General features: G+C 47.3%; 1 protein-coding gene across 1 annotated transcript; it reads left to right on the top strand.

Moving 5' to 3' along the window:
• The first annotated feature begins 2,084 nt into the window (after positions 1-2,084).
• Positions 2,085-13,049, top strand: wt1b (WT1 transcription factor b). The gene is given in 11 exon segments (XM_067248686.1): positions 2,085-2,502; positions 5,956-6,078; positions 7,461-7,474; positions 7,476-7,567; positions 9,928-9,996; positions 10,221-10,323; positions 10,739-10,792; positions 10,794-10,887; positions 11,253-11,342; positions 11,720-11,812; positions 12,408-13,049. Coding segments are annotated over 11 exon segments (1,266 nt in total). The 3' UTR covers positions 12,524-13,049.
• The last annotated feature ends 1,928 nt before the right edge of the window (positions 13,050-14,977 follow it).

Here is a 14,977-nt window from a genome sequence, read left to right on the forward strand (position 1 = left end):
GGAGCAGCTCTTTACCTCACATAAAATTGGTTGATAAACCACTGGAATGCTTTTAACGTTGTTCAATAATTTCGCCATAGCAATTATGTAATTTTTTCTCATTTTTCTCATTGTGAAGTATATCTCCCACGCCAATTTGTATTACAGTTATCAGTTACACGCAGGTTAAGCGCTGACATTTTTTTTTGAAATTTTTAAGGCTGCATTTAGTCCACGTGTAACATTCCACTGCGGTCGCACTTCTAGCTAAAACCATCATTCACCACCTCCTGTAAATCTTCTTTCACCCTCTAGACCCTGTAAGCGAGTAAGCCTACACACACAGACACACACACACACACACACACACACACACACACACACACAGCTTAGCTGAACACACCTCATTCGAGTTCAAGTATTCTGAAACCATTCGTGCCACCTTTGCATGTGATGCCCAAGATATTAGGGCTACTTCAAACCACACTTTAATCTTTAAAAACTATATCAACGTTATATTTTTGTTTAACAAACACAATAAACACAAGTTTACATCAATTAAAATTAACGATTTCGTATTCTATATTTTGAATCCAATTGAAACAGGCTGGAAAACAATTGCAAAGCATAATTTCCCATCATTAGCCCCTTGTGACATGGCTTGTATAAAGGTATTTACAAAAAAAACGTCACGGTTTGGATTCTTTCTTATTTGCTGCTCTCGTGCACCGTCTGAGCGCGAGAGACGGGCCTCGCGAAGGCATCAATTTTGGGGATTTAGGCCCACGTGTTGGAAGGATGATGTACACAGACATTAAATATATTTTGAAAGTTGTTGAAGACTTTTTATCTAAACAAGTTTTAGTACTTCATCTTAAACTTCTGAATTGTGCACAATGCTTAATGCGATTGTTATTTTAATCTCAGACATCATAACAGAAGGTAGGATTCCCTTATGCTTTAGAAATCGAATACTAGTCTATTCTATAATTAGACAATGAAGCACAAAGACTTACACTGTTTATCGTTTAAAACGTTTTTAATAGTGTGTTACACCCTTATGAATTACACATTAACATGTAGACTATCACTAAATGACTAAATGTAATGTAAATGTAAAACATTTATATATAAAATATAAACATTTAGCTCTTATCCAGAGCGACTTATAGTAAGAACAGGGACATTCCCTTGAGGCAAGTAGGGTGAAGTGCCTTGCCCAAGGACACAACGTCATTTCCCATGGCCGGGATTCAAACCGGCAACCTTCTGATTACTAGCCCGATTCCCTAACCGCTCAGCCACCTGACTCACTTTTTTATGTAATATAAAATATATACAGTAACAGTCAAAAGTTTGTACACATTTTCCTATTAATGGTTTTTGCACTGGTTTTTGCACATGCAGTCACACTCACCCACCGACACACACCCACATGCAGTCACACTCACCGACCGACACACACCCACATGCAGTCTCACTCACCCACCGACACACACCCACATGCAGTCACACTGTCCACTCATGCACCCTAGAGAAATAAGTCATTACACATACAGAAAGTACTGTGTTTGTCTGTGAAGGATCAGGGAGTCATCGCTGCTCTACAGCTGCAGGCCCCACCCCCTGCCACAGGCTCCTCCCCCTGCCACAGGCTCCTCCCTCTGCTCTGGGAGTAAGGCAGTATTAGAGCCTCCAGGAGACAAGAGCAGGCAGACAAGCTCAGAGACCGAGTACCCCCACACACACCCAGCAGAGCCGATCCACAGGACCTGCCCTCACAGACGCACCCGCCCGCTTGACCCCAGTCATCCCTGGATCCCTGGCTCTCTTCCTCTGACTCAGCAGGACCCAAACATGGCTCCCTAGACTGGATCGCGCCAAGGAGGGTTCAACAAGATACAAAAAAAAGAAGAAGTTTCCTAGTGGTTTTGTTAAGGACCATTTTTTTTCTTCCTCAAAACGCCTGAACGCCCCCACCTCCACATCGAGTCGTTCGTTTCATCCAGGGGATTCGCCAAACCGCTTGGGTTTCACATTTGTGTTTGTGACAGGACCGCGTTGTCCTCCACCCCCGCCCCTCCTCCGCCCCTCTCCGCGCCCCGATGTTGACAGAGTCGTACGGAACCCTGGGGAGCCCTGCGGGGTCCGACCTCCGGGACCTGGGCTCATTCCTGCCCCCCGTCCCCTCAGTCCCCTCCCTGCCGGGGGGCGGCGGGGGCTGCGGGAGCTGCTCCCAGTGGCCCTCCCTCCTGGACCTCCACCCTAGCTCCCCCTACGGCTCCCTGCCCTCCCATCCCTCCATGATCAAACAGGAGCCCGGATGGGGCTCCCAGGAGCCCTTAGAGGACCCTCACTGCGGCCTAGGAGCCTTCACTCTGCACTTCTCTGGACAGTTTACAGGCACGGGCCCCTGCCGGGTAGGGGCCCTTGGAGAGCCCGCGGCGGCTCACGGCAGGGTGTTTCCCAGCGGGGCCTACCTCCCCAGCTGTGTGGATGCCTCTCCAGCTCCCAGGAACCAGGGTAAGCACGCAGCTGAGCTCTGCCACCTCCGCCCCTCTCTCTCTGGGTACAGACCCTGCACCTTAACCCCCCCCTGGCACCGTCCAGAGCAGCACCCAGGTTAAACCTCCATATTGTTCATCGAGATTCGAATAGTGCACGTTTAAAAAGTACAGCAGAAGATCAAGGATCTGAAGTGCATAGTTCTAACCGTCTCACCGGTCAGAGTCAAGGAACAGGCTGTATTTACTCACAGTGCAGAGTAACCACGGTCCGTTCTTCGTACATTATTTACATTTATTACTACATCCGAGATCAAATGACACATCCAAGATGACATCATTTTTCTAATCATGATCTGGCTAATTAGGTTATTCGAACACCCCTGTTGTTTATGATTAGTAGCCTATAGCTGGATTGAGTTGTTTGGGATAATTGCGCGTTCATGCGTTTGTTTAAAAGGGGGTATGTATCGATTGTAGAAACCTTGATCAGCAACGCTGCTATTGGCTGCTCACCATGGCCAAAAAGAGCCCCCCGTTTTTTCCGCAACAGAGCAAGAGCTTGCTCGAAGGTTACCTCGACTTCGAAGATTTATTCAGAACGCCAGGGAACACCTCGAAATCTGCAAAAATCCAGGAGAGAGGGCTGGCAAAAAGTAACAGACAAATTAAATGTATAGTGACCACGTTAGATGTTGTATCGCTTATTACAGTTAACATATAGGCCTAGGCCTATATGTTTGAATTTTCATAATTACTTTGTTTATCATCTTTAATTTCATATAATTCAATGTGTTTCCAACAAATTAATGATATAAATGACACCCTCACGAGAAAACCGATATATCAACAAAAAAAAGGTTAGGCGCTGTGCTAAATTATCTTGTCTATCACACAATGCGCGATTAATTCGGGTTCACAAGATCATGACAAATCATCAATAATCAAATCCAGCTAACTGAGTTAGCGACGTACGAAGAACGAACCCCACATCTCAGTCACCACATCTCAGCAACTATATCTCAGCTACCAGTTTGTGTATTCGAGTTTTCTAAAAACACATCAGAACTTCATGTAGGAACTTCTCAAGTGCGACAGGAAACTTCAAAGTGTTCATTTAATACCAGGTTTTAAATGAACACTTTGGAATTCAATGTGGACAGTGTTGTGTGTTGGGTCATGTGTTTGGTGCTGTAAGAGAAGTCAGATTTCCTTTGTGCTTCTGTCAGTCTTATCAGCAGATCAGCTGTCGCCTTGCTCATACATAATTAGGGCATCTTCCCATATCATATCTCCTAGGTTACTAAAACTCTTTGTTCAAGTCACTTCTTCCTTTGACCCCCGCTTCAGTTGCCAACCGGCCAATAGAAAGATGTCTTTCAGCTTACAGAATCTATTACAGGCCTTAAGGTAACAACTCTATGACTGTCACCAGCACACAATACAGACCACAGCAGGAACACATGCGTGTATACAATAGGAATTAACAATAAGTAATATCGGGTAATTAGGCTGAGTGATTGAGATGAAGCGGTGAGGAAACCTCTGATTTCTCCCACGAGGCTGAAGGTGTTGTGTCTGAGCAGGTTGTTGTGGATCCTGCAGGGTCATCATGTCCTGTCACATTCAGCATCTCTCCAGTCCTCAATACTGTTACCTCACTTCTGCTTACATTTGCATGCTATTCAGTTAGCTATGAATGCAAAGTGACACAGTGCATATAAAAAGTTAAACTTTCAACTGTAAAAATCTATAAAACCTTTCTTTATTGAGGCATAAAAACTGTAGCATTTTGTTAAGTTATTGTGACTGGGTAATAGATAATTGCTTGTCGATTACACATGTAATTAATAATGATTTTAACATATTTTTCATAACTTTATGGTCAACAACAAAATAATGTTATGGCTACAAAAACAAAAGCTCCAGATCTTTATTTTAAATCTTATTAGATGGGTTATTGTGTGATCGTCTGATGACCCTGTAGTAAATATACATCATTATTATTATTCCTTATGGGATAATAATAGTGGCTTTTTATTCATTGTATTAGTCATGATTATATAACTCAATTAGTTAGGGGGTAGCTGTTTCATCGAGGACAGTTGTGACTAATATTGCATTTATATTTCATAATTACAACACTGGGTCTTTATATTCACTGATACATTATTTAACCAAACGCCAAACAGTTTTACATTTAGTGATATGCATTCTTATTTTGATATTGACTATTTTTGATATTTTGTTATTTGCTCCTCAATGCAAAGTTTTTGTTTATATTAACTAAACTTGTTGATTTGGAAGACACACTGGTTTTTACTGATCACGGCAGATGAATGAATGGGACATTTGTATTTGATTTAGTTTTATCCCGCGTGATGGGATGTTTCAAGGAGAGATTCAAGGTTGCAGCCACGTGCATGGCAGACGGGCGTGGGAAAAGCCGTTACCTTGAGCTGAGATCTTCCTCTTCGGAGGACTCTGTCTGTGCCCTGTGTAGTGTTAAACACACACACACTCACACACATACATATATACATATACACACAGACACACACACACACATACATATATACATACACACAGACACACACAGACACACGCACACACACGTTAAGATCTGTTATGTGTATTACTTGAATTTGGGCCCCATTTGAATGTTTGCAAAATCGAAGTTTTGCGTTAAAACCGCTCACGATATTAGCTCTATTCCTAGGCACCTTGAGAAAATGACTTTATTTTATTTTTTTAATAACGGAGGCAAAACTCCTGAACACAGATTTTAAATGACAAAGTATTCATTAAAATGCAAAGAACTGCACAGGGTCAAGATGTCTTGACATTTCATTTGAGTCAGCATCGGTCTCCAACTGCCAAATCTCATATTTGTGTTTGAAAACAAATGTTGAAACGACAGAAGCGCTGAGTTATGGGTTACTTTATTACTCCCATTAGAATTTTGGGACTGTTATTTCCAAGTGTGGTCTAGTTTTGACCTCACAAGACAAGCACAGGACCGGGACGGCGATTTATCTTAATTCGAACTCAATTTTGTAGTTTCCTGTTCACTGTTATATGAGTATTTGATAAAGTTTACGAAAATGACAAACCTTGTAAACAATGGAACAGTCCTATATCTACAAGATTGCGTTATTCATCAAACTAAGCCGGTGCGTGAATGGTAAAGAGAATTGTCATCTCGAAGTCTGCAAGTTCTTTGTTTTTTCAGCAGAAAGTCGTTTTCGAGCGATTGTTTAGAGGGTGAGGGACGGTGGATTGCGTAATACGCCAAGATGTATGAATGATGAGTCAATCTTTTCAGGAACTGCCCAAAACTTCTATGAATTAGTTCTCTAATTTAGTAGGCTACTCTACTGTGGACAATGTGCATTTTTGTGTGGTCGAGTAGGTGTGATCCAACATTACATTTGAGATAAATTTCTCCTCTCTTCCTTCCCCTCTCTCCCAGATTACGGGACGTTGGGCTTCGACCACGCGCTCAGTTACGGTCACACTCCTCCTCATCAGTCCCCGCAGATCTCCAGCCATTCGTTCAAACACGAGGAGAACCTGTCTCCTCAGACCACGATGGGTAACTATCAGAACGTCATCATGTCTGTGTGACAACCTGGTTCTGTAAACTAGTCTGTAAGGGTTATGTACTTTTCGTCAACCCTTGTTTGACGTCAAGGCGAAAAATTGGCTGTTATCCATTACCTTTTCCGTTCTTCATGAACTATCTCTTTCTTTTTTTCTGTTACTCACTCCCTCTAAATGTTTTTCTTTCTTTCTTTCTTCTCCCTCCCTCCCTCCCTCCCTCCCTCCCTCCCTCCCTCCCTCCCTCCCTCCCTCCCTCCCTCCCTCCCTCCCTCCCTCCCTCCCTCCCTCCCTCCCTCCCTCCCTCCCTCCCTCCCTCCCTCCCTCCCTCCCTCCCTCCCTCCCTCCCTCCCTCCCTCCCTCCCTCCCTCCCTCTCTCACACACACATACACTTACTATTTCCCTCTATTTCTATCTCTATTTCTCTCTGTCTTTCTCGACCCCCCCCCTCCACACACACACACACACTTTGTCGCTCATACACACACTCTGTCTCCTGCTCCTTATCTTTCTGTTTGTCTCTATCTCACCCTCACACGTTCTCAGTCAAATACTTTGTCATTTTGCACCAGTGAATGCTGAGACTATGGGAGTGATAACTTGAGGAAACAGCTTAATGACAGAGTGTTGTGGAATGTGGACAACCACCAAGGGACTAATATACCACATGACCCAGAAAAGAACCATTGGTTCATTATCGCTTTGAAAATGGATTGCTTTATTACCACTGGGAGTACTAGGATGTTTAGAGTACTGCTAAGGGGAAATGTGTTTCTACGTGTGTGTGTTCTCTTCATGTCTTTATGGATTTTGGGGCCTGAACTTGTCTGTGTGTGTGAGAGAGAGAGCTAGTCTGTGTGTGTGAGAGAGAGAGCTAGTCTGTGTGTGTGAGAGAGAGAGCTAGTCTGTGTGTGAGAGAGAGAGCTAGTCTGTGTGTGTGAGAGAGAGAGCTAGTATGTGTGTGTGAGAGAGAGAGCTAGCCAAACAGAGAGCATGTGTTACTCTTTAACCACGTAGGAAGTGCAGTAAGACAGCTCATAAACAGTCTTGCTCGTCGTTTCCCTGTAAATTATTAGTGGCTTCAGAGTCAGCAGGAGAGGACTGCTATACACGTCACCTTTACGTGAATAGGATTTGCACTGTGTCTGGTAAATACAGACTGTTCCTGGACTCCAACCACCAAAACAGTCAGAACTACCCACTTCTGATCTTTGATCTTCTTCTGGACTTTCCATGAGCTCTGTACGTCGCTTTGGATAAAACCCTAAAACAGTACAAAGGACGTATTCTTGAGGAACCACAACACAGTGTTCCACCGGCTGCCGGGTTGTTTGTGGATGCCGTTTTGACTTGGTTGTGTTTGTTTGTGCCCACAGTGAATCAGCAGTACCAATGCCCCCCCCCCCCCTCCCATGTTCAGCTACCACAACCCTGCAGAGTCCTGTCCCAGCAGCCAAGCTCTTCTCCTCAGGAACTACAACAGGTACCCTACACACTTCCTGCATCCTACTTCCTGCAACTCCAGTTTTATTTATTTATTTTCAGAGCAGCGTTGAGTTAGTCCGTGATCTGAGTTAAGCCCCCCCCGTCTGTTTGTTTCCAAGGTTAAGTGCTGCCCAGCGGTGCACAGCCGGCCAAAACAAACACACCCTAATCTCCTGCTGATCTGAGTACACCACTCCTGTCAGACTCGGATGAGTGGAGGGGGAGGGAGGGAGGTGGAAGAAGAGGCCATTGTTGGAAAGTGAGGATGGAAATACAGAAGTGACATTGTGGGGGAGAGATTAGGGGGGGGGGGTGGAAGCAGTTGGCTGGGAAACATCAGGCCTGAGTCAGGCTGAACCTGACTGTGCTTCAGTCTGGCTGAACCTGACTGTGCTTCAGTCAGGCTGAACCTGACTGTGCTTCAGTCTGGCTGAACCTGACTGTGCTTCAGTCGGGCTGAACCTGACTGTGCTTCAGTCTGGCTGAACCTGACTGTGCTTGAGTCGGGCTGAACCTGACTGTGCTTCAGTCTGGCTGAACCTGACTGTGCTTCAGTCGGGCTGAACCTGACTGTGCTTCAGTCTGGCTGAACCTGACTGTGCTTGAGTCGGGCTGAACCTGACTGTGCTTGAGTCGGGCTGAACCTGACTGTGCTTGAGTCGGGCTGAACCTGACTGTGCTTGAGTCGGGCTGAACCTGACTGTGCTTCAGTCGGGCTGAACCTGACTGTGCTTGAGTCGGGCTGAACCTGACTGTGCTTGAGTCGGGCTGAACCTGACTGTGCTTGAGTCGGGCTGAACCTGACTGTGCTTGAGTCAGGCTGAACCTGACTGTGCTTCAGTCGGGCTGAACCTGACTGTGCTTCAGTCGGGCTGAACCTGACTGTGCTTCAGTCGGGCTGAACCTGACTGTGCTTCAGTCTGGCTGAACCTGACTGTGCTTGAGTCGGGCTGAACCTGACTGTGCTTCAGTCGGGCTGAACCTGACTGTGCACAGTGTCTCCCAGTGGGCAAACATAGATGCTCCTGGAACAGTACTTTGTTTTTGGACAGGGAGGAACATGAGGAACCCAAATAAACAGAACATGGTCAGATAACAGAGGAAGGTTCTCTTCCTGGAGCCCTCCCCCCTCCCCCAGCCCCAAAGCATGCCTGAACTCAAGCCCAGTTAGAGAAGAGATTAGTACTCTCTCACCCCCCTCTCACCTCCTTCCTCACCCCCTTCCTCACCCCCCTCCTCACCCCCCTCCCCACCTTCATGATGTCCCCCCCATCCTTCTCACCCGCTCCCCCTCCTCCCCTCACCCCCTCACCTCGCCCTGTTCCTCACCCCCCTCTCCTCCTCCCCTTCCTCACCCCCCCTCCTCCACCCGCTCCTCCCCCTCACCCCCTCACCTCGCCTTGTTCCTCAACCCCCCTCTCCTCCTCCTCCCCTCACCCCCTCTCCTCCTCCCCTTCCTCACCCCCCCTCCTCCTCCCCTTTCTCACCCCCCCTCCTCCTCCCCTTTCTCACCCCCCCTCCTCCTCCTCCTCCCCTTCTTCACCCCCCCCTGCTCCCCTTCTCACCCCTCACCCCCCCAGCCTCCTCACCGCCCCACCCTCCTCCCCCACGTCTTCAAGGACTCTCTCCAGGAATGTGTCTGTGTGAAATCCCCCTGGATGTGCAGTCCTCTGAGTAAGAGAGGAGTGATGTCATTCTCAGGACTGTGCTAGGCACCGACACACTCGCCCCCGGTGTTTGTGCACCCCCCCCCTCAGAGTCTGCCTGTGAGTGTGTGTGTGCAAGTGCGTGTGTGCGTGTGTGTGTGTGTGTGTGCGTGTGTGTGTTCAGTACGTCTGCCCAGATGAGCCAGTGAGCGGTACAGAACATGTACAGGATGTGTTCATCAGCACAGGATTCTGTTCATGTTCACAACCTCCAAACTGTACATCCTGGAGCTGGAGGACAGGTGACATGAAGGGTTAGGGGGGGGAGGGGAGGGTGGAGAGGAGGAGGAGGGAGAGGAGGGGGGAGGGGGAGGAGGGTGAAGAGGAGGAGGAGGGAGAGGAGGGGGGTGGGGGAGGGGAAGGTGGAGAGGGAGGAGGAGGGAGAGGAGGGGGGGGGGGGATAGGAGGGGGAGGGGAGAAGGAGAGGAGAGGGGGGGGGGGGGATAGGAGGGGGGAGGGAGAGGGAGAGGAGAGGGGGGGGGGGATAGGAGGGGGGAGGGAGAGGGAGAGGAGGGGGGAGGAAAGCGACAGGGAGACGAAGGAGAACTTTGGGACTGACAAAAAACGATTTAAATATGTAGATTATTACACTGTAAAACCAACAGCTCTAAGCTTGACCCTAAAACACACCTGCATCTCTCTCTCTCTCCAGTGATGACCTCTACCAGATGGAGTGTGTCGCGTGGAACCAAGTCAATCCGATGGCCCCGCCCATGAAGAGGTAGGTAACACACACACACAGCCTCAACAATACAGCTGGCCCTCTCTCTCTCTCTCTCTCTCTCTCTCTCTCTCTCCTCTCATCTCTCTCTCTCTCTCTCTCTCTCTCTCTCTCTCTCTCTCTCTCTCTCTCTCTCTCTCTCTCCCTCTCTCTTTCTCTCTCTCTCTCCCTCTCTTTCACCAAGATGTTTCTTTTGTAACTAACACATCTACTTGGTCCCCCAGCCACGGGACGGGGTACGAGAGTGCCCCCACAGCGCCCCCGGTGGTGCTCAGCTGCAGCACCCAGTATCACATCCACACACACGGAGTGTTCAGAGGACCACAGGTCAGCACTCACACACACACACACACACACACACACACACACACACTCACACTCACACTCACACTCACACTCACACACACACTCCCACTCACACTCACACACACACACACACACACAGTCACACACAGAGATACACACACAAACTTACACAGACAGACAGACACACACATCCACATACAGTCTTCAAAGGACTACATGTCAGCAAAATATTAAATAAATACAAATAAAATCCCTCCCTCCCTCCCTCCCTCCCTCCCTCCCTCCCTCCCTCCCTCCCTCCCCTCCCTCCCTCCCTCCCTCCCTCCCTCCCTCCTCCCTCCCTCCCTCCCTCCCCTCCCGTTCCCTCCCTCCCTCCCTCCCTCCCTCCCTCCTCCCTCCCTCCCTCCCTCCCTCCCTCCCTCCCTCCCTCCCTCAGGATCTCAGACGTGGCCCAGGCGTTGCCCCCTCTGTATCCAAGCCCTCAGAGTCGGGGGGTGAAACGCCCTTTTGTGTGTCCCTACGCTGGCTGCAGCAAGAAGTACTTCAAACTGTCCCACCTGCAGATGCACGGCAGGAAGCACACAGGTGAGACACACTCTCACACACACAAACACACACACACACACACACACTCACACACACACTCACACACACTCACACACACAAACACACACACACTCACACATACTCACACTCACACACACACACACACACACACACACACACTCACATACACACACACACACACACAATGGGATCAGTGTGACGGGCGGACGGATTTGAACCTGGGACCTCTTGGTTGTGCTTGATAATAGAGGTGTAAATTTTTGGGGGCCGTTTTGGACTTTCTGTACACTGACTTCTGATGTTCACGTTCATGGATTTATTAAGGGGGATTCGAACCTGCGTGGTGTGACGGAGCACGTGATTGTATGTTGTTGCTGTTGCAGGAGAGAAGCCCTATCCGTGTGATGTCACCGACTGTGGCAGAAAGTTCTCAAGATCAGACCAGCTGAAGAGGCACCAACGTAGACACACAGGTGATCATCCCTGAGTCTCTCTCTCTTTCTCTCCCTACTTCTCTGTTTCTTTCTCTCACCATCTCTCTCTCTTTCTCTCTTCGTCTTTCTCTATATCTCTTTCTCCATCTTTCTCTTTCTCCGGGTCTCTCTCACCCTCTTGATCTGTTCCTCTCTCTTTCTTTCTCTCTCTTTCTCTCTCTCGTTTTATTCTTCTCTCCATGACTCTAAACCTGACCTGGCTAGAAACATATTCAAGTCAGTTTCTGTGAAGAATCACACTTTTTTTAGTGGTAGATTTCTTAATTAACGTCTCCCCCCCTCCCTCCCCTCCCTCCCCTCCTCCCTCCCTCCCTCCCTCCCTGCCTCCCTGCCTCTCTGCCTCCCTCTGCTGGTAGGAGTGAAGCCGTACCAGTGTGAGACGTGTCAGAGGAAGTTCTCCCGGTCAGACCATCTGAAGACACACACACGGACTCATACAGGTAAAACAAGTGCGTATACTTTTTTATTATTTACTACTTTCCTCTATTTCCTGATCGTTATTCTAAATTATAACATTTACAATTATAGTAATTTTTTAAATGATAGATTTAGTGTGACTTTCTCCAGTGTTCTTGGGTTTATAAAATACTATTATTATTCTTACTCTAGATTTTTTTAAATATTATTTAGATCAGTAAAGCAGTGATTGTTTCCTCTTAAACGGATAGACAGAAGTCAGCTGTCAGATGTTCAGGCAGATGCTTTTACTCTCCTGTCGCACCAGGACTGACACCTCTCCACCATCCTTATCTTATCTTCTCTCCCCTCATCTTCCTCCTCCTCCTCTCTCCTCCTCTCCTCCTCCTCCTCCTCCTCCTCCTCCTCCTCTCCTCCTCTCCTCCTCCTCTCCTCCTCTCCTCCTCCTCCTCTCCTCCTCCTCCTCCCTCCTCTCCCTCCTCCTCACTCCTCCTCTCCTCTCCTCCTTCTCCCACTCCTCCTCTCCTCCTCCTCCTCTCCTCCTCCTCCTCTCCTCCTCCCCTCCTCCTCTCCTCCTCCTCCTCTCCTCCTCCTCCTCTCCTCCTCCTCCTCCTCTCCTCCTCCCAGGTGAGAAGCCATTCACCTGTCGTTGGTCCAGCTGTCAGAAGAAGTTTGCTCGTTCAGATGAGCTAGTGCGTCACCACAGCATGCACCAGAGGAACCTCTCTAAGCTGCAGTCCTGATGACCAAGATGATGATGATACACCCTGAAGATGAAGATGACAGCGGTGATGATGAAGATGGTGACGACAGTGGTGATGAAGACGACTCCTCCGATGATGAAGACGATGGAGGTGATGATGATGACGAGGATGTTGGTGATGGCGAAGGGGGAGGTGTCCCCACCTTGGTACAGCCAGTCTGAGAGCAGGGTTATGGAGGGTGGATGAATGATTATGATAACGATGTACAATCTTCATTATGTTGTTGTAATATTATTATTACAATGTTTTTACTGTAATATAACTTGCACTGTCATTATGTAGCATTGTCATGACTCCCTGGATTGTATAAACTGGAGTTAGGAGATCATTTCACTACACAACCAGTGGAACCGAGAGAAATATTGCAATGAATGGGACATGAACAATTTTTTTATATATATATCCGTACAGTATTACAATTTTATAAACTGCTTTTGTATATATTTGGCATTGTTGCTATTTCGTTTTTGTACTTTCAATTGTATAAAAAGTTCTTCTTGATCGATATTGTTTCCGTGTGTGTATGTACGTATGTGTGTATATGTGTGTGTATATGAGTTTTTGTCTGTGTGTGTGTATGGGTGTGTGTGTATGTGTGTGTATGGGTGTGTGTGTATGTGTGTGTGTGTGTGTGTATGTGTGTGTGTATGTGTGTGTGTGTGTGTATGTGTGTATGTGTGTGTGTGTGTATGTGTGTGTGTGTGTATGTGTGTGTGTATGTGTGTGTGTGTGTGTATGTGTGTGTGTATGTGTGTGTGTGTGTATGTGTGTGTGTGTGTATGTGTGTGTGTATGTGTGTGTGTGTGTTCATTAAATGTGTTTTTAAGTAACACCCCGTCCAACTCCTCCTCAAGTTGATTTGCCTTCATGCAGAAGATGTGAGCAATACTAGCCACTACCACAGGAGGGCGCTGTCAGACCAGGCTTCACCACAGCTGCATGGCTAGGCCACAGCAATACCTCAATACCAGGGCACCGGCAGACTTAACACCGTCAGCTGAATACATATTATACAGATTACAAACTTTCCAAATGACACAAGGAGAGTGAGAGCAATCTCACAAACATCTCCCTTCAAGCAGCCTCACAACAAACACATATGAAACGTTCACACACATCCATACTACTGAAAACTCACATCCACATACATATTTGAAATGCTCGCACAGACACGTGAAACGCATTCACATGTGAAATGTTAACACACATTCATACTACTGAACATTTACATACATATGAAATGCTGGCACAGACACATTTTCACGCATGTGAAACACATTCACACACTCATATATGAAACTCTCAAGTCTCATATGGATGAGTAAGAAGCTTGTAAGGACAGTCTGAATTATGCCCCTCATATTAATCTACAAACACACACACACACACACGAGCATGCACAGACACACACACGACCGTGCGTGCACAGAGAAACACACACACATTCTCAAACTCACGTGTCCCACACACATCTGCATCACTTGAGGCATATCCCTGGTGGACATCGATATGCGCTAGATCCAGCAGAGAGATTAAAATGCCATTCTCTTATTCGCGGGTCGCTGGCCGATCATTTGAAGTCAAGGTTCCTGTGATTCCCCCCCCCTCGCCTCTCTCCATCTGAGGGCTGTGAGGAGGTATCTCTGTGATCTTCCTCTCCCTGATAATTCAGCGCACTTTAATTAAGGAGGGCTTGTTTTGTGTCTCTCTCTGCAGGAGGACAGAGGGGAGTGAGGGGAGATCAGAAGGATTGGGAAATCGGGCGACCAGTTCACTCGGTACACCGCTAACTGGCGTCGGCGCGAGAGGAAGACTTCCTGTAAACGTCGTTGATCGTTATGGTTACGACGCTCAGTCAAGGAGACGGTGACCTCCAGCCTCCATTGATCTGTCTAATCTGTCCCTGCTTAATCTGTACCTGCCTGATCTCTACATGCCTAATCTGCGTTGATTTTTGATTCCCTCCGACTCACAGGCAGGCTTGTTGTGGAGCACGAGTACTGAGACAGTGACTATAGAGACTAACACTTCCAGACACTTTTTTCAAACTTTCAAAACGATTTTCGAAAGTATTTAGTAAACCTTTCAAAACGTTATTTTCTAAACGTATTTCACTTTCACAAAGTATTTCTACTTTGTTACTTCTCATATCTGAAAGAGACCCAGCTAATAGACACACACACACAGAGACTTGGACAGATACACACACACACACACACACACACACACACACAAAGAGATACAGACAGATACACACACACACACACACACACACACAAAGAGATACAGACAGATACACACACACACACACACACAAAGAGATACAGACAGATACACACACACACACACACACACACAAAGAGATACAGACAGATACACACACACACACACACACACACAAAAGAGAAGGTGGGAGGAAGGGGGGGAGGGAGA

Source organism: Osmerus mordax, chromosome 13, assembly GCF_038355195.1.
Source record: "Osmerus mordax isolate fOsmMor3 chromosome 13, fOsmMor3.pri, whole genome shotgun sequence".
NCBI lineage: Eukaryota > Metazoa > Chordata > Actinopteri > Osmeriformes > Osmeridae > Osmerus > Osmerus mordax.